General features: G+C 39.6%; 2 protein-coding genes across 3 annotated transcripts; both read left to right on the forward strand.

The window, feature by feature from the left end:
- Nucleotides 1-438: 438 nt before the first annotated feature.
- On the forward strand, nt 439-3870 carry LOC117561216 (E3 ubiquitin-protein ligase TRIM21-like). The gene is made up of 2 exons (XM_034238510.1): nt 439-554; nt 1860-3870. The coding sequence occupies exon 2, from the start codon at nt 1867-1869 to the stop codon at nt 3511-3513; it is 1647 nt and encodes a 548-aa protein (XP_034094401.1). The 5' UTR covers nt 439-554; nt 1860-1866; the 3' UTR covers nt 3514-3870.
- Nucleotides 443-15901, forward strand: LOC117561214 (zinc finger protein RFP-like). Of its 2 annotated transcripts, none has more exons than XM_034238508.1 (2): nt 443-554; nt 12721-15901. In XM_034238508.1, the coding sequence occupies exon 2, from the start codon at nt 12727-12729 to the stop codon at nt 14374-14376; it is 1650 nt and encodes a 549-aa protein (XP_034094399.1). In that variant the 5' UTR covers nt 443-554; nt 12721-12726; the 3' UTR covers nt 14377-15901. The 2 variants fall into 2 exon arrangements, with proteins under 2 accessions (XP_034094399.1, XP_034094400.1); XM_034238509.1 differs by lacking the exon at nt 443-554 and adding an exon at nt 11849-11950.
- The last annotated feature ends 3386 nt before the right edge of the window (nt 15902-19287 follow it).

The raw sequence follows: 19287 nt of genomic DNA on the forward strand, positions 1-19287 counted from the left end.
GGAACACATCATTATTATTATTATATTTAAGTTCCTAGGATACATTTTGATATATTGCAACATAAATATACATTTGATTAACTACATATCAAATGTATGCGAGTCAACAATCACGTGACCCATTTTCAAACCGTCTGTTCAGGGAGGAGGAAGTGTTTCACCAGCTGCTCTTAAACAGGGACCATAACACAGCGTTGTGAAATATAGCTATGAATCTCCGGATGTGTAAAGAGATGTCCTTTATGTATTGAGAACATACTCCTACTTATGCTCAATACACTATTTGAAAAGCCTCTTGGATCAGCTGTAAAATGCATCATCACAAAGTTAAATAACAAGCCTCAAGTTCTTCCTCCACTCCCTCTTGGCAAACTGTCACTGACAGGTTGAACCACACTGTAAGAGAAGAGTTTATATTTCCCGGAAATCAAAGCTGTTGTTTGTCTGAGAGACAGCAGAGCAGCAGCCGAGACAAGTCTCCGTTTCTCTGAAGAAACACTCAACTGAATCCAGCAGCTTCTTCTCAACAACACAGCAGGACTCTGCAAACACTGGTGAGTTCACTACAGACACATCACTTACTAAACATTTAGTCAAAGTTGGATTAAAATCTGAATCTGACTGGATTACATCGTTTGACCATATAAAGAATATTACACAATAGAAATGTGTCAGTTAAGATAAAAACCTCAACATTTAAATTAGCAACAGCCACAAAACAACTGCAATGTAAACTATGGTTAAGTTGGGTTAGAGAGCATACAGCCTGTGACTACCCGATTTGCATCTCTGCCCGATTTGCATTGCGCATGCGCGAGATGGTCCGCCATATAAACATAAACAGTCATAAACATCTCAAATATCTCTACAAAAATATTTTATGCAATTGTATTTTATTTGAAACAAAATGAAAGACATTCACAGTTAATGTAATTAGAACTATTAATGCCATACATTTTTGCATACATTCACAGTAAATATGTCTTCAGTATGATAGCTGTCTAACAGAAGTTAAATCCATTCCTCACTTATTCTGAGATTGTACTTAACCCAATAAAAGTAGTTGTTAAATAATAGTGAAGTCACATTGTAATAACATTAACTCATATCTCTCGTTCAGATTAATGTTGTTGGGTTTTTTTGTGGGTTTTTTGTATGCTTTGCGAAACAAATGTCCTATTTGGGTTGCCTATGTAGCTGTCCAATATGGCGGCCAATCTCGCGCATGCGCAATGCAAATCGGGTAGTCACAGCTAGCATTAGTTTATACTTATTTTCATATTTCCTGTATTTGAAAAGATCTTTATAATTGACTCTATTAAACAAAGTAGTATCTAAATATTAGATTTGTTCTGGACCGTCCAAAGCAAGGGATCTGGTGTTATGTTACAAGTGTTGCTTATAAAAGGCATGACAATTACATATTTAATCTTATATCATTTGTACACACTGTGGTTAGTAGCCTTGAGCTTTGAACCTGTTTCTGTAGTAACTGCTGTCTGCCTTTTGAAGCTGATAACGTTTATTGTTTTTTAACAACTAGTATTAACTTCAGTGATGCTCAGCAGGAGGTTTCACTTCTCTGTTCAACAACGGCAAAATGCCCCAACAGTATTAGAGCTTACACATTGTGTTTCTTAGAGTTTAAACCGAATGCTGCTATGATTTTCCAGATTTCATTTGAACTTAAATTGTAATTCTTACAGACAAAAAAGGTAAATGTTGTTGGTTGTCATTGGTCTATGTTTGTCATTTCTAACATAAAACGTTGGGGTAGTTTACCTGTTTGGGTTCATAGTAGGACTCTATGAACTGGCAAATAGAGAATATGTAATTAGAGTTGTGTTTTTTCCCCACAGAGTAAACATGTCTGCTACCAGCTGTCTGCTGACTGAAGATCAGTTTCTGTGCTCCATCTGTCTGGATGTGTTCACTGATCCAGTCACCATACCATGTGGACACAACTTCTGTAAAGCCTGCATCTCTGAACACTGGGATAGAAATGTCCCGAGTCAGTGTCCCAACTGTAATAAGGTGTTCAACATTAAGCCTGAGCTGCTGGTCAACACTTTCATCTCTGAGGTGGCTGCTCAGTTCAGACAGTCAGCTCAACAGAAAGCCAGCAGCAGCAGCTCAGAGCAACACGTTGTCAAATCAGGAGAAGTTCCCTGTGACGTCTGCACTGGAACCAGACTGAAGGCCCTGAAGTCCTGCCTGGTGTGTCTGGAGTCCTACTGTGAGACTCACCTGGAGCCTCACCTGACAAGAGCAGGTCTGAAGAAACATCAGCTGATCGACCCTGAGGAGAACCTGGAAAGCAGGATGTGTGTGAAGCACGATAAACTGCTGGAGCTGTTCTGTCAGACCGACCAGGTGTGTGTCTGCATCCACTGCACCTATTCAGAGCACAAGACACATGATGTTGTTCCTCTGAAAGAAGGATATGAAGGAAAAAAGGCTGAGCTGGGGAAGACAGAGGCTGAAATTCAGCAGATGATCCAGAAGAGACGACTGAAGATCCAGGAGATGAATCGCTCAGTGGAGCTCAGTAAGGAAGGAGCAGACAGAGAGATAGCAGATGGTGTTCAGGTCTTCACCGCTCTGAAGGAGTCTGTTGAGAGAAGCCAGGCCGAGCTCATCGACACCATCAAAGAGAAGCAGAGAGAGACAGAGGAACAGGCTGAAGGCTTCATCAAAGAGCTGGAACAGGAAATCTCTGAGCTGAAGAAGAGAAGCTCTGAGGTGGAGCAGCTCTCACGCTTTGAAGACCAGCTCCACCTCCTCCAAAGCTTCACGTCCCTGAACGCTGCTCCACCCACCAAGAACTGGACAGAAGTCAGGGTCTGTCCACCTTCATATGAGGGGACTGTGAGGAGAGCTGTGACTCAGCTGGAGAAGACGCTCAGGAAACAGATGAAGAAGCTGCTCTCTGAGGTGGAGCTGAAGAGGGTCCAGCAGTCTGAGGTGGAGGTGACTCTTGATCCTGATACAGCACATCCCAACCTCATCCTGTCTGATGATGGAAAACAAGTTAAACTTGGTGATATGAGGAAAAATCTCCCAAACAATCCAGAGAGATTTGATTCTTGTGCTAATGTCTTAGCAAAGCAGAGTTTCTCTTCAGGAAGATTTTATTACGAGGTTCAGGTTAAAGGGAAGACTGACTGGACTTTAGGAGTGGCCAGAGAGTCGATCAACAGGAAGGGGAAGATCACACTGTCTCCTCAGAAAGGTTACTGGGTGATAGTGTTGAGGAATGGAAATCAGTACTCAGCTCATGCTGGTCCTTCAGTCTGTCTCTCTCTGAAGTCTCAGCCTGAGAAGGTGGGGGTGTTTGTGGATTATGAGGAGGGTCTGGTCTCCTTTTATGATGTTGATGCTGCAGCTCTGATCTACTCCTTCACTGGCTGCTGCTTCAAAGAGAAACTCTACCCATACTTTGGTCCCTATCTTAATGATGGTGGTAAAAACTCTGCCCCTCTGATCATCTCTCCTGTCAATCACACCGAGTAGAACAACCATTTGATTTTCTTCAGAAAGATTCACTCTCACTAAATGTAATAAATGTCTTCAACTGGGGAAGTACATTGTACACATTGTTAATGGTTCAGAATCTGATCACATATGGTTCACCTTGATGAGACGCATAACAACACATAAAATACTGATGAGTATGTTCTAATGTAGTCTAGTTTATTCTACGGATTGCACTTCCTGCCGTCATGACTTGAAGTGATCAGAAAACTATTTAATCAGAAATAAACTTTTACCACTTCTTTATATGTCAGGGGGAAAAGAAAAGTATGTATTGTCTCAGAATTGTGTGTTCAAAAAGTGTTTCATACTAGCACACATTACTAGTGGAAGTAATGCACTTGTTTTTTAATCATTTTAAAAGGAAAAAATGATGGGTATATTTTTAAAGGGGTCGATTCAGGATTCATGCTTTAATTACAGTATATTGGTAAAAAAATGATAAACAGTTACTTTGAAAATCAACAATACTTGATCTTTAAACATTAGGCTGCAGTGGTTTAACAAATGAGGGAAATTTAAATGTTACATCTCAGCTGTCTGTTGTGTTATGTTAACTGTATTGCGTCCACCTCTCTGCTCACTGCTTGTAAAGTTTGAACAAAGCCTCAATGGATTAAAAAAAAGGAACAAAGAATGTTATTTTTTGTGTTTTTTTTAAATGTACAAACTGAAGTACAGTTTTCACTAGTTCTCAATTTAGGGAAAGTGCTTTGCAATATACTTCACATTGTTAGAAAAGGCTCCAGAAGGCCTTGGGGACATCAGTATCAGGGGCTGGAGCTGGACAGGCTCTTTCATCAGCACTTCTCCTTCCCTTTGCCAGCCAGGACCTCACATACTGTTCCGGATTGAACTGTCCTAGTGATGGTCCATTACATTTAATGAAAACCAGGCTGGACAGTCGGCTGACAGAGAGAGCATTCCTTTTTGCAGTAAGGATATCGTTCATGCAGCTGAATGCCCGCTCACACTCACTAGTGGAGACAGCGATGGTTCGGACTGCTTTCAGTAGAGGCTCCATGGCAGCAGGTGTACGGGATGCCCTGGTTTCCTTGTATTCGCGAAAGCCCTGAACAGTCTCTCTTCTGTCCACTTTCAGCACTTCGCACAAACGTAGCACCTCTACGTCCCCATACTGTACGTCTAACTCCTCTTCAGGCCAACTTCCAGGATGGATAACTTTCATGTCCTGGATTAGCTGATTGTCCCGGGCCTCCCGGCCATGTAATGGGATTTATCTTGTGCTGACATGAGAGGAGGTTGTGGAAGTCATTCTGTGTCTCAGATTCTCTACCATACTGCGGAAAAACAGACCTGCATGAATCTGTACAAGCCTGCCATTCTCACGCAGGGCAACACCCTTGAAGGACTTCTCAGCTAGAGCTGTATGAACTGTAGTCATGTGTGGGCCAGGCATGGTGACCATGGATTCAAAAACTCGTATTTCTCGAGTTAAGAGCCTATCTGCTGTAGGCAGTGTCATCTCTCTTTTTTGGAGTTGCCGAGAGAGGTCGCTGAGCTCTGTGAGCGCATCGTACATCAGTCCCAGATTGCTGACAAACGTTGCAGATGTGAGCACATCATCCAGGCCCTTGTACTTTGCTCTGTCTCTGGAATCCCTGCTCGTGTCGTTTGCAGCATTTGTGAAGTGATCATGAAGCACTCAGTAGTTTTCCTAGACTGCTCTGACGCTCCTTTCACTTGAAGCCACCCAGCGGATGGACAAAACACGCCCTATCACCAGGAGACGCTGTCCGACTGCTTGCGCACACTGCGCTAACTGCCTCTGATTTTTGGGGGAGGCATGGAACAAGGAATAGAGTTTGTCAAAAAAGATCTGGAAATGATTGAGCCCTGAGACCTCCTTGACCACATCCCCAACTGCCAGCTCTAGACGATGATTGGAGCAGTGCCACACAAACAGGCTTGGGAATTTACTACACAACTGGGTAGCAACGCCTGTTCTCTTCCCTAGCATGACTGAAGCCCCATCACATGCAAAAGAAACGAAACACTGACCTAAAAAGTCCTCGTTAAAATCTCTTCCAAGACACTCCATTAACGCCTTTGTGATGTCATCAGCCGTTGTTCCATCCAACTCGATCAGCTCCCAAAAAAACGTTTCGGGCTCAGCATCAGCTAATGCTGAGCGTAGACACACAACAAGCACCGTTTTACCACTAATAGTGGTAGATTCATCGACCAAAACACAGAGTTTTCTTTGGTTTTCTGTAATGTCTTTTGCCATTTTTTTTTCTTCAGCTCATGAGCTATGTGGTCGATGATTTCGCCACAGGTTTTATTGGAGTGCAAAACCCTGCCCACGTTCAGCCCATTCAGTTTCTGTACATTCAAATCAATTGGCATGTCTGTGAATGGCCGGCTATGTTTGCCAATTTTATATGCCGTTCGAAAAACTCTGATAGTGGTGTCTAATTCAGATTTATGCATAGACTGCACTTGATGTTGAATAGTTTCACGTGAAGCAGATGTAAGGATGTCAGCAGCTTTTACATGGGCTTGTGATTCTTTATGTTCTTTGATTTTTTTTCTCAGGCTAGCTTGTTGTTTGCCCTTGTCAACACCGAAATGAGACACTGCACACTCACCCCATTCAGTTGACAGTTTCAGTCCTTGTCCAGTGTGTATTCCCAAAGATTTGACATCTCTGCATATCCGACATCCTAGCTTCTTATCTTTAAGAAGGAGCCATGCATTGGTCTTGCAAAAATATTGCACCTGGTCCGTTGTCCAGCAGTCAGGTGCATCGCTTTGCCCGGTGTTGGTGGTGGCAGTTGCGCCAGCAGCAGCTAACTTTAGAGGCTCTGGAGGAGACGGCGGAGCTAGTGCTAATGCTAATGCACTAGAACTTGGAGCAGGAGGATCAACCAAAGAAAGCTCCCCATCAGACACAATTTCCAACACAGGCACAGCATTCTCTGTATTTGAAGTTTCTTCCGGCGACAACCGCTGTCTTTTTGCACTTTTATTAATCCACGCTAACATTTTAGAAATGCTAATTTGTGACGTGACTTGCTTTCCTTCTCTCGGGGGCGTGCCTGCTCTGTTCTATCACTCTACATAGCCACCCACTGGGTGGGAGTTGCACTGCATAAACACAACACACGTGCATCTAGGTATGTAAATTGTAAAGCATTAAAACATGGTTTTACTAACAGTTTTCAGTATGTTGTTACTTCGGCATTATTATTATTATTATTATTATTATTTTGAAACGTGTATTACTATTAAATCACGGTCAAATAGGTTAATTTTGACATAGTCGTTTCCACCACAGTATTTACATGGAGAAGATAAGCCCCGCCCCCTCTCCAGCACGTTCTGTTTGAATGACAGGAGTAAACAGCTGACAGCCGCTGTGAAACTCCAGCGGTTAGAGCGATGAGAATGTCCGTTCGGCACCTCATGACTCATCTACTGAGTACCGGGCGGCTGTATATATATATATGGATGTATAATAAGAACGGCGGGAGAGTGTTGAGTACTGGCACGGTGCATGAGTACCGGAGTACCGCCAGCATGCCGGTACTGAGCAAGAAGTGCCGGTACTCCATGGGTCAGAACCAGAAGTGCCGGTACTGCGTACCGGTGAGTACCGGCCCAATTCCAGCACTGACTGCGACCAATGTAGTGAAAATACAAAATGGACAAAATTAAGTTCAATAAATGTGTATTAATTTATTTATTCTCAGTCAAATCTGACCTTTATTTTGAAATAACTTGACATGTTTGTTAAGGGAATAAATCACCCACAAATTAACCATTTATATTATTAATAATCAATCATTTCTGTCTCTTTTTTTGATAATTCCAGGTAATGTAAGTAATTGATATATTAATGATGATTTGATTCCTTTACAGCCGGGGTGTCAAACTCAGAGCCGTATAATAGAAGAGTTATGACATCTCCGTTCACTCCAATGGACCACTTTTTTACAGCAATGGCGGATCGTGGAGCCTCTCAATCGTTCCCCGGAAGTTAGCGCCAAGGCTAGCAGAGCTGTGGAGTTGCAGCATAATAGACCGTTCGTGACGGACTTTTAAAGGTAAGAAGAAGTTTAAAGATTTATATTGCGGATATTATCAGTACATCTGATTCAAATGAACATGTGTATTAAAGGATGTCAGTGGATTATCCCTAAATTAGTAGATTTAGGGAACGTTTACAGATAACAGATCAAGCTAGGATACCGAAGCAAGTTAGCAACAGACGTTGAACAACCTTTTAATTGTAAATTCCGTTCTCTTAATGTCTATTTGGTCCAACGTTGTTGAATTAGAGAAGAGGGGCTTCTAAACGGGATTGTATGCGGGGGTGGAGGGAGTTAAATATTAGATACATATAACTTTGGTGCGTGTAAGAGTGAGTGTTTTTAGCAGAGCCATATTGTGTCCTTGTGATTATGTTGATTATTACCTGTGTGTATAATGTTGAAGCTCAGCTGATTTTGGATTGATGGCAAAGGGAGAGGGACTTAAGTGAGAGTGAAAACACAAGGTAAGTTTAATACTACTGTTTTATATAAGTAAGCATACTAAACATGTATTCTATCACTGTATTATATAAGTAATCTTGTTAGTAACCTACTGTATGGCAGGTGGAGGGGCAGTGATGTTACAGGTGGAGGAGCAAGACTGCAAACTCACAAGACAGAGAAATCAAAGTTTGTTCTCCAGAGATGAGGTTGATTTCACTTCAATTTTTTCATATTTTCTAAAGATGTGGAAATGGCAACAAAAAAACACGTGAGAGCTGTAACCAAGACAACTGTAACAACATGAGTAGACAGCCACCAAGGTTTTTCAAGTCCCTCTCTTACTCCATTTTGCCAACCCAAACTTCCAGGTACATGACGGGACACCTTGCTTGTTTTTGTTGTTTGCGCTCCTCTGGCAGGTGGAGGGCAGTGATCCCTTCCCTTCTTCCCTCAATCTTTGAGACTAATGTAAGTAGAAGACATGGCACTGTAAATATTCGAACATTTAAAATATTATACCACTTAAAAATAAGAAATATTACTTTTGTTACTAAGAGTTCATACTTATTATACCTGTGTCACCTTTCACACTATCGCTGTGATCATGAGCTATGGGCTTTGTAGATACAGGTCCCGGGGTGAATCGTGGTGCAGGGGCCCTTCTCTTTTTGACCACAGGGCGATGCACGAAGATGGTGGGTATAGCCTCTGCTCTCAGCCTAGTCTTGCCCTTTTTTGTCTTGACAAACTGGTCTGCATCAAAATGTGCCTGCGGAGTGACTTGAGGTTACTTCACACACAGAACAACTGTGTCTGAATCTTGTCTGCCCACATACATATTCCATAGTGGTTGAATACACAGTATTAGGAAACACTTTATACTTACTGGACATGTTATACTCATTACATACTGTATATAAAATATGACCAAGAATGTGAGACAACTTTATAGAAATTCATATCACATATGTTACTGATGCCATTTGTCATACTTTGTTAAACTCACAAATAATAAAGTTCCATAACTTCAGTTGGGAACAAAGACCACACCTTATCTCGCCAAGGCAATTTCCCATCCAATAGGTGTGCTATATAGGTGTGTATAACCCTTTCTCCTGTCTGTTTATCCCTCTTTCAGCACAAGAACCAGAGGGGGATTCAATGGAGCCTGAATACCTGCACTGAGACCCTCACCCTGCACCCTGTGTCTCAACTCTCAGTGTTTTTCAAGCCTTTCCCTGTTTTTTGTATTAAACAAAACATTAAGCTTTCCCAATGGTGTGGTTTTCGTTTTGTGAAAAAGTGCAAATGCAGTGTTTGTATATAAATCACATATTTTTTTGCTGTTGGTCGTGAAATTGCTCCTGCTTCCTCCGCTCTGTGTCAGTGGGGAAGCTGTACATTCGTACTCCTTTCTCTGAGCGATTGGAGCATCCCCAGGCAGCACAGCAAACCATGGTGGCGACTAGGAGGCAGCACAGCACACCAGGACAACACGGAGGAAAAGGCACAGACAACTGCATGATATGCTATTCAATGTTTATTGAATTCCATGTATTTGCAATGGATGTTCCTAAAACAACACATTTAACATCATCATCATCATGCTGCTGCTGCTAGTCCTTTGATAGTCACCTGTCCTTTCTGAAAGCCATAAAGATGACATTAGTCATTTAGATAACTTGTGTCCTCAATTACCATGGTTACTGAAACTACCATGAATTTAAGAAAATGGTAGACATTAATCTAATCTGAATTTTAAAGCATTACTTTAGATCCCCTCCCTCTAAATATATCAATAAACATTAGAAAGTGATGCTCCTGACCACCATACAAGTTTAAGAAGATAATATTGGTTTTAAAGAATTCAAAGCTATAAATAAACAGCAACAGGCTCTTTAACCAAGGCACTGTTAGCCTAACATGTAAACTAGTTGTTCACACTAATCCTAATATTATCACTTAATATTAGCAAATTCTATTTTATTTTTTAAAACATATTGATGTAAATACATACACATATCGATTTGTTGTATACATTTTGCAAATCAAAACCTTTATTCACTAATAATTACCAAAAATCGTAGTTCTATCTCCTGTTATCAATGCATTCACATTGCCCGCCATGAACTTCCGGGGAACGATCCTCTTCTACATGAACCACGTGACGATAACCGTTTTTGGACTTCCGTTGTCGTAACTCTTCTATTATATGGCTCTGGTCAAACTCAAATACACAGTGGGCCAAAATAAAAAAAATGGGTACAAGTCGAGGGCCGGACTGGTTCAATGTTTATTGCAGAACTTATTGAAATGAACTCATTGCACATATTAAACCTGGAACTAACAAAGCTTAAATTATTGCCTATAAAAACAACATGACAAATTAAATAATCAGTTGCATTCATTTCTTATGGCTCTATCTGCAGCTTTTACAGAGTCATTTCTTATGATTACATTTTCCCACAGGCCAACAACAGCTTCAACAAACTATTTCCCTCAAAGAGAAAACCAAACATGCCCTGTTGTCGTGAGAGAGAAAGTTCAGAAGGAAACATCCATTAAACTCAGTGTGCTGCTCTGTGATGCTAGCTCAGATACTTGGCATCTCATCTTGGGTGCAGGTTCATCAATGTTTGGGCTCAGGCTCTGAGCTGAGGAGACCCTCAGGATGGAGTGAAGGTGTGCGTGCAATATACCGGCGGGCCAGATCTAATAGTAATTAGAAATTATCCTGCGGGCCGAAATTAAATTCACCACGGGCCTGATTTGGCCCCCGGGCCTTGAGTTTGACACATGTGCTTTATAGCATAGTTTCACTCCATATGCGAGAGCAAAGGCAAACAGCAGGATAGAATAGAAGAAGGACCTGGAAAAAGTTATGTTTTTTTAAAGAATGAAAGTCTGTGTGTTTAATGTCAGTCTTTCCCTCCAGGTGAGTAGATTATTTACTGGTTATGGTGATTGTTACCGTCAGTGATAATAAAACCCTCCCTGCTGATACTGAAGGCTGTAAAACATTATAACAGAATAAACTGAACTTCTGTCGTTATGACCCACAAATGGTTTTAGAAACATTTGTCAGAATGAGGCAGAATTTGGGGCTAAAAATAAATGAAAATGACATTGTAGATTTATAATAATAATAATTTATTTTTATTTCCAGACGTCTAATTTTAACGCATGTTTAAAGTAATCTCAAATAATAACTAAAGACAAATTAGAGTGTTTATGAATATACTGTTTATATGTTTGTCATCGTCTACTCTGACTCTCTACTGACACCAACAGGCTGAACGTGGTACTGCGCAGAACAACAATTAAAAACAGGAGACTGTCAGTGTTTGACATTTGATTTTACTTTAAAAACAAATGTACATTACAATTTAAGAAGAGCAATCATTTCATTTAAAAAACGTACACCTATGTATACAACGACACCAGTTTATAAAACCATTGTATCCGAAAGACAGCACGTGACCCATTTTCAAACCGTCTGTTCAGGGAGGAGAAAATGTCTCACCAGCTGCTCTTAAACAGGGACCATAACACAGCGTTGTGAAATATAGCTATGAATCTCCAGATGTGTAAAGAGATGTCTTTTATGTATTGAGAAAATACTCCTACTTATACTCAATACACTATTTGAAAAGCCTCTTGGATCAGCTGTAAAATGCATCGTCACAAAGTTAAATAACAAGCCTCAACAGTTCTTCCTCCACTCCCTCTTGGCAAACTGCCACTGAGAGGTTGAACCACACTGTAAGAGAAGAGTTTCCATTTCCCGGAAATCAAAGCTGTTGTTTGTCTGAGCGACAGCAGAGCAGCAGCCGAGACACGTCTCTGTTTCTCTGAAGAAACACTCAACTGAATCCAGCAGCTTTTTCCAACACAGCAGGACTCTGCAAACACTGGTGAGTTCACTACAGACACATCACTTACTAAACATTTAGTCAAAGTTGTATTCATATAAAAAATAGTATACTATAGATATGTGTCGGTTAAGATATTAGGAACAGCTGCAATGTAAACTCTGGTTAAGTTAGGTTAGAGAGCATACAGTCAAAGCTAGCATTAGCTTTACTTATTTTCATATTTCCTGTATTTGAAAACATCTTTATAATTGACTCTATTAAACAAAGTAGAATCTAAATAGTAGATTTGTTCTGGACCGTCCAAAGCAAGGGATCTGGTGTTATGTTACAAGTTTTGCTCATAAAAAGGCATGACAATTACATATTTCATCTTATATAATTTGTACACACTGAGGTAAGTAGCCTTGAGCTTTGAACCTGTTTCTGTAGTAACTGCTGTCTGCCTTTTGAAGCTGATAACGTTTACTGTTTTTTAACAACTAGTATTAACTTCAGTGATGCTCAGCAGGAGGTTTCACTCCTCTGTTCAACAACAGCAAAATCCCCCAACAGTATTAGAGCTTACACATTGTGTTTCTTAGAGTTTAAACCGAATGCTGCTATGATTTTCCAGGTTTCATTTGAACTTGAATTTTAATTCTTACAGACAAAAAACCTAAATGTTGTTGGTTGTCATTGGTCTATGTTTGTCATTTCTAACATAAAACGTTGGGGTAGTTTACATTTCCGGGTTCATAGTAGAACTCTATGAACTGGCAAATAGAGAATATGTAATTACAGTTGTGTTTCTTTCAAACGTTTGTCCCCAGAGAGACATGTCTGCTGCCAGCTGTCTGCTGACTGAAGATCAGTTTCTGTGCTCCATCTGTCTGGATGTGTTCACTGATCCAGTCAGCACACCATGTGGACACAACTTCTGTAAAGCCTGCATCTCTGAACACTGGGATACTAAAGTCCCCTATCAGTGTCCTAACTGTAAAAAGTTATTCCACACAAGGCCTGAAATGCTGGTCAACACTTTCATCTCTGAGATGGCTGCTCAGTTCAGACAGTCAGCTCAACAGAAAGCCAGCAGCAGCAGCAGCTCAGAGCAACAAGTTATCAAACCAGGAGAAGTTCCCTGTGACGTCTGCACTGGAACCAGACTGAAGGCCCTGAAGTCCTGCCTGGTGTGTCTGGAGTCCTACTGTGAGACTCACCTGGAGCGTCACCTGACAAGAGCAGGCCTGAAGAAACATCAGCTGATCGACCCTGAGGAGAACCTGGAAGGCAGGATGTGTGTGAAGCACGATAAACTGCTGGAGCTGTTCTGTAAGACCGACCAGGTGTGTGTCTGCATGCTCTGCACTGTTTTAGACCACAAGACACATGATGTTGTTCCTCTGAAAGAAGGATATGAAGGAAAAAAGGCTGAGCTGGGGAAGACAGAGGCTGAAATTCAGCAGATGATCCAGAAGAGACGACTGAAGATCCAGGAGATGAATCGCTCAGTGGAGCTCAGTAAGGAAGGAGCAGACAGAGAGATAGCAGATGGTGTTCAGGTCTTCACCGCTCTGAAGGAGTCTGTTGAGAGAAGCCAGGCCGAGCTCATCGACACCATCAAAGAGAAGCAGAGAGAGACAGAGGAACAGGCTGAAGGCTTCATCAAAGAGCTGGAACAGGAAATCTCTGAGCTGAAGAAGAGAAGCTCTGAGGTGGAGCAGCTCTCACGCTCTGAAGACCAGCTCCACCTCCTCCAAAGCTTCACGTCCCTGAACGCTGCTCCACCCACCAAGAACTGGACAGAAGTCAGGGTCCGTCCACCTTCATATGAGGTGACTGTGGTGAGAGCTGTGACTCAGCTGGAGGAGACGCTCAGGAAACAGATGAAGAAGCTGCTCCCTGAGGTGGAGCTGAAGAGGGTCCAGCAGTCTGAGGTGGAGGTGACTCTTGATCCTGATACAGCACATCCCAAACTCATTCTGTCTGATGATGGAAAACAAGTGAAAGATGGTGATGTGAGGAAGAATCTCCCAGACAATCCAGAGAGATTTGATTTGTGTCCTTGTGTCTTAGCAAAGCAGAGTTTATCTTCAGGAAGATTTTATTACGAGGTTCAGGTTAAAGGGAAGACTGAGTGGACTCTAGGAGTGGCCAGAGAGTCGATCAACAGGAAGGGAAGCATCATACTGACTCCTCAGAAAGGTTACTGGGTGATAGTGTTGAGGAATGACAATGAGTACCACGCTCTTGCTGGTCCTTCAGTCCGTCTCTCTCTGAAGTCTCAGCCTGAGAAGGTGGGGGTGTTTGTGGATTATGAGGAGGGTCTGGTCTCCTTTTATGATGTTGATGCTGCAGCTCTGATCTACTCCTTCACTGGCTGCTGCTTCAAAGAGAAACTCTACCCATACTTTGGTCCCAGTCTTAATCATGGTGGTAAAAACTCTGCCTCTCTGATCATCTCTCCTGTCAATCACACTGAGTAGAACAACCATTTGATTTTCTACAGAAAGATTCACTCTCACTAAATGTAATCAATGTATTCAACTGGGGAAGTACATTGTACACATTGTTAATGTTTCAGAATCTGATCACATATGGTTCACCTTGATGAGACGCATAACAACACATAAAATACTGATGAGTATGTTCTAATGTAGTCTAGTTTATTCTACGGATTGCACTTCCTGCCGTCATGACTTGAAGTGATCAGAAAATGATTTACTCAGAAATAAACTTTTACCACTTATTTATTTGTCAGGGGAACAAGAAAAGTATTTATTGTCTCAGAATTGTGTTTTCAAAAAGTGTTTCATGCTTGCACACATTACTAGTGGAAATAATGCACTTGTTTTTTAATAATTTTAAAAGGAAAAAATGATGGGTATATTTTAAAGGAGTAGATTCAGGATTCATGCTTTAATTACAATATATTGGTAAAAAAATTATAAACAGTTACTTTGAAAATCAACAATACCTGATCATTAAACATTAGGCTGCAGTGGTTTAACAAATGAGGGAAATGTAAATGTTACATCTCAGCTCTCTGTTGTGTTATGTTAATTGTATTTCGTCCACCTCTCTGCACACTGCTTGTAAAGTTTGAACAAAGCCTCAATGGATTAAAAAAAAAGGAACAAAGAATGTTATTTTTTGTGTTTTTTTAAATGTACTAACTGAAGTACAGTTTTCACTAGTTCTCAATTTAGGGAAAGTAGCTTAAAAAATGTACTTAACTATTTCCATTTCTACTTAACTACATGTGTCTGATAGATTTGGTTCTTCTGAAGCTTTATAAACTATTTAAAACCCTCTTGGATCAGCTGATCATAGATATTAAGATTGCTGTATATGTTTGTTAGAAATAAGGTCATCAACTGGTTAGCTTAGCTTAGCATAAAGACTGGAAACAGGGGAAGACAAAGCCAGCCCGTCCAAAGGTTACAAAATCCACCTATCAGCAGCTCTGAATCCAGTTTGTTTAATCCATACCAAATCAGAGGAGTAAAAACATCAATACGACGTTTAACAAGGGATTATGGGTCGGGCTATTTCTTGACTGGGACCAAAACAAGTTGCCAAATTGTTTTTACATTTCAGTTTTTGTACAGAGATATATTAAGTACACTTAAATGTGTATTTTTTCACTCACTATTTTCCCTTTTCCTAGTATATATGCTAAACTAAGCTAATCTAAGTGTCTGATGGCTGCAGCCTGTGTCAGTGTGAGCGGTCTGACTGGTTGGACTGCTTCTAATGATTAAGATCTCATTCCTCACCTTGAACACACTCCAGCACTGCCTGTACAGGTGAGACTAACTGACTGCAAACGTCCCGTCTGACTGGGAGATAAATAAAGGGTTTTTTAAATATCAAAATTGCATGAAATATGCTTATAAAGTTTACTTGATTAATGCCCTGTTTAGAAGATGGAGCTTTTCATTTGAAATGTCATTATTTGTAAAGAGGTGGATGGTGAATAATATTACAATTAAAAATGTTTCACTCACATCATGACTTTGTTTTTATTACAGTACACGTTTTCTGAAATGTTATCTTTAAATATACTAACTCATACAGAAACAGCATAGAAATGTGTACATTGGTTAAAGCCAGGATCAAATTATTGTTTTATTGTCGACTTATTAAAGTCAAAGGTTTTTACAGAGGGGAGTTTTGATATGGGTTTGTACCACTACATACATCCAGAAAAACTGTCAGCAGCCTTTAAGAGAAATCTATTCTCCACATGTTTTTTAGGGAAACAGATGTTATAATCCTTAACGCAATCATCAATAATCAGTCTATACATCTGGCTATTGATGATATATGAACAAACCACTCAGAGTACAGATGGGAGTGAAACAAATTTTGAGGTAGGAATTAAAAGAGCCCAAACTTTCAAAACTGACAACCAATGAAAAAAACAATGTTTTACAACAACAGTGTCTCGCCTCAATGGTGACGTAAGCGACACAGTAATTACGTTTAAAGAATATTAACTAATTCATATGACCACTTTTTGTATTAGATTCTAATTTAATCTGGCATTATTTAATGATAACATAGTAAGGAATCAAAATAGCCCAACCTTTCAAAACTGTCAACCAATGGTGACGTACCTTCACCTGTTAGCGACACAATGCTTGAATAGCACGTTCTCTCTAATAGGGAGTTGGCTCAAGGACTAAGAGGTTAAAATAAGGGCAGTGTCTGCAAGATTCAAGACAACCTGTCTGCACTGAGTAAACAAAAATATGCTATGAGACAGTGAACAAATGGGCAATCTCATAGTACGTCCCAACACACAGATATCTGTCTAAGAATACCTCAGTTGTACTGTGTGAATGAGGTCAAAGGCCGTGTTATATTTCAATGTGTGTTCATTGAATTATAGTGGAAGTAGTGTTTCATATAAGGGGCCGTACAGGCCGTAATTCATACTGGTCCTCTCACACACATACATTATCCTTTTACATACGTTCATGCATTTTCATTCTCACACACATATATTTCAACGCACACATTCATACATTGTCACTCTCATATTCATACATTTTGCTCTTATGTACATTCATTCAATGTTTACATTTAATATTATAATAGTATATGCATGTCTGAAGACAATATATGTATGCAAGAGAAGAATGTATGTATGTGTGAGAGAAAGTATAGTGGAAACGGAAGGAGTATAGTTGAAACGGAAGCATTATCGTGCTGTGATTGGCTCAGAAGGCCGAGCGAGGCGGGCTCATGTTCAGAACTTCGGATTCAAATCAACATGATGGAGGGAGATGAATCTGTGTATCTTGACTTCACTGTGTTCACGGGGAAGAGTTCTGTTAGTTTCCATTTGACCTTGGAATAAAGGAATTTTCTGTGGAATCTGCATTTCGCTCTACCCTGCCATAAAGAGAAATTAGAGTGTTTATGAATGTACTGTTTGTGTTTCATCGTCTCCTCTGACTCTCTACTGACACCAACAGGCTGAACGTGGTACTGCGCAGAGCAACAATTAAAAACAGGAGACTGTCAGTGTTTGACATTTGATTTTACTTTTAAAAAAAATGTACATTACAATTTAAGAAGAGCAATCATTTCATTTAAAAAACGTACACCTATGTATACAACGACACCAGTTTATAAAACCATTGTATCCTAAAGACAGCAGCCGACAGAAAGGACACAGTTTGTCAAATGTGCAACTTTTTCATTGAAATAAAGGGAATTTAACGTCAAATAAAATGTTTAAACGCTGGATTAAAAGCTTTCAGACTGAAAATACAAATAGAGACATGATTTAAACATAGCTGCATTAGCTGGGTAACAGACACTTAATCAAGCTGCAAAAAAATATAATTTAAGAAGCCTTACTAGTGTTAGAGTAAAAATAAACATGGGCTACATGTTGATGGGTATAAGAATGTTGTCAAAATAAACTTATTTTTTTACTTATCGGCTCATTTAGGTCAGATTGATAGGAAATTGAGCTTTGTACAAAGTCAAAAAAGAAAAGCTGAACTACGACTTTGTGTTGTTTTAACTTGTTTAGCTTTAGCCAATTAGCTCGGACTGGAGAAGCTAAAGTTAATCAGATCAGAAAAAACCTTTAATATTTATAGATATGTTAATAATAATATATTTGAGCTTCTTTTGAACATCCTAGCTATAGGAAAATATAACTTAACTGTGATTTAAAAAAGGTTTTAGGTCAGCTCCAGTTGTTTAGCTTTAGCCGATTAGCTAGTGTTAAAGAGGCTAAAGCTAACAATCCCCTTATTGTTTACATTACAACATACATTTATTTAAGCCTCTTAATTTATCTCTCAGCTAAAGTAAAATATATCTTAACAGTGATAAAAAAGAAAAGCGGCCCAGGTCAACGATTCAATCGGTTAGCTTGTCGATTAGCATCAAGCTAGGAGATGAAGTTCAAAGAAATGGACAGAAATGTTATATTTAAAAAAATAAAAGCTCCCCTGCGGTCGATGTTGTGGTTTCATTAAGTCTTTCAGCACATTCATATAGAAACAAACAGTGTCCGCCACCACATTAAAAACCCAACATACTATAATACAAACTGGCTGTAAGGCTTAGTAGGCTACAACACGGAGTTACACAACGTTATAAATCCCTGAAGATATGATGTAAAGTGGTTCAAACACGGAGAGTACAAACATTTCTCATTAATACCAGAACATGTAATATGTTCATATTTCAGCACTAACACATTGTTAAGATGTTCAAGTATAATATTCATGATGTAGTGTAAAGACACTAAAGGAAATAAGTCAGATTTTAGGGTTTTAAAATGCTAATTTGAACAAAAAGGTGATTTTCATAACTCAAAGCGGGTCAAAATGTTATTTTTTGTACCAAGTACTGAACTGTAACGACCAAATAACAAGAAATATTTAAAGCCAACTTTTATGGATTATATATAAACCATTTAAAGTGCAAACATTTCAGGAATAATGCTGTTTTTAGTATCAAAGATGGTAATTTCCTACTATCCTTTGCTTTTTGAATCATACTAAAGGGAATATTTATGTTTAAAGTTAAGTTTGGGAGAGATCTTTAACTCAAAGAGTGTTGTCTGAAAATGACCAGGTGATACAAATCTTTGCATTGCACAAAGTGGTAAAACTCTGCCGTACAATACTACTTGTACAAAAAGAAGGGCTTTCAGAACAACATACCGTTGAGTCCTTTTCGTACCATGATGTATTGCATCAATGGCTAGTAATAATTTTCTGATAATACATTTATCATTTTAAAAAACTTTTCATGCGAACATTTCAGAAATAATTTGTTTCTTAATCTCAAATTTGCCAATTTCCTTCTATTCTTTACATTTTATCGTCTTAAGTGAATATTTATTTTAAAAGTTACATTTT

The sequence above is a fragment of the Gymnodraco acuticeps genome, unplaced genomic scaffold (assembly GCF_902827175.1).
Source record: "Gymnodraco acuticeps unplaced genomic scaffold, fGymAcu1.1, whole genome shotgun sequence".
NCBI classification, from domain to species: domain Eukaryota; kingdom Metazoa; phylum Chordata; class Actinopteri; order Perciformes; family Bathydraconidae; genus Gymnodraco; species Gymnodraco acuticeps.

Bases quoted from the DNA above. Each gene is read 5' to 3' on its own strand.
- LOC117561216 (XM_034238510.1), top strand. From the start codon at position 1,867: ATGTCTGCTACCAGCTGTCTGCTGACTGAAGATCAGTTTCTGTGCTCC.
- LOC117561214 (XM_034238508.1), top strand. From the start codon at position 12,727: ATGTCTGCTGCCAGCTGTCTGCTGACTGAAGATCAGTTTCTGTGCTCC.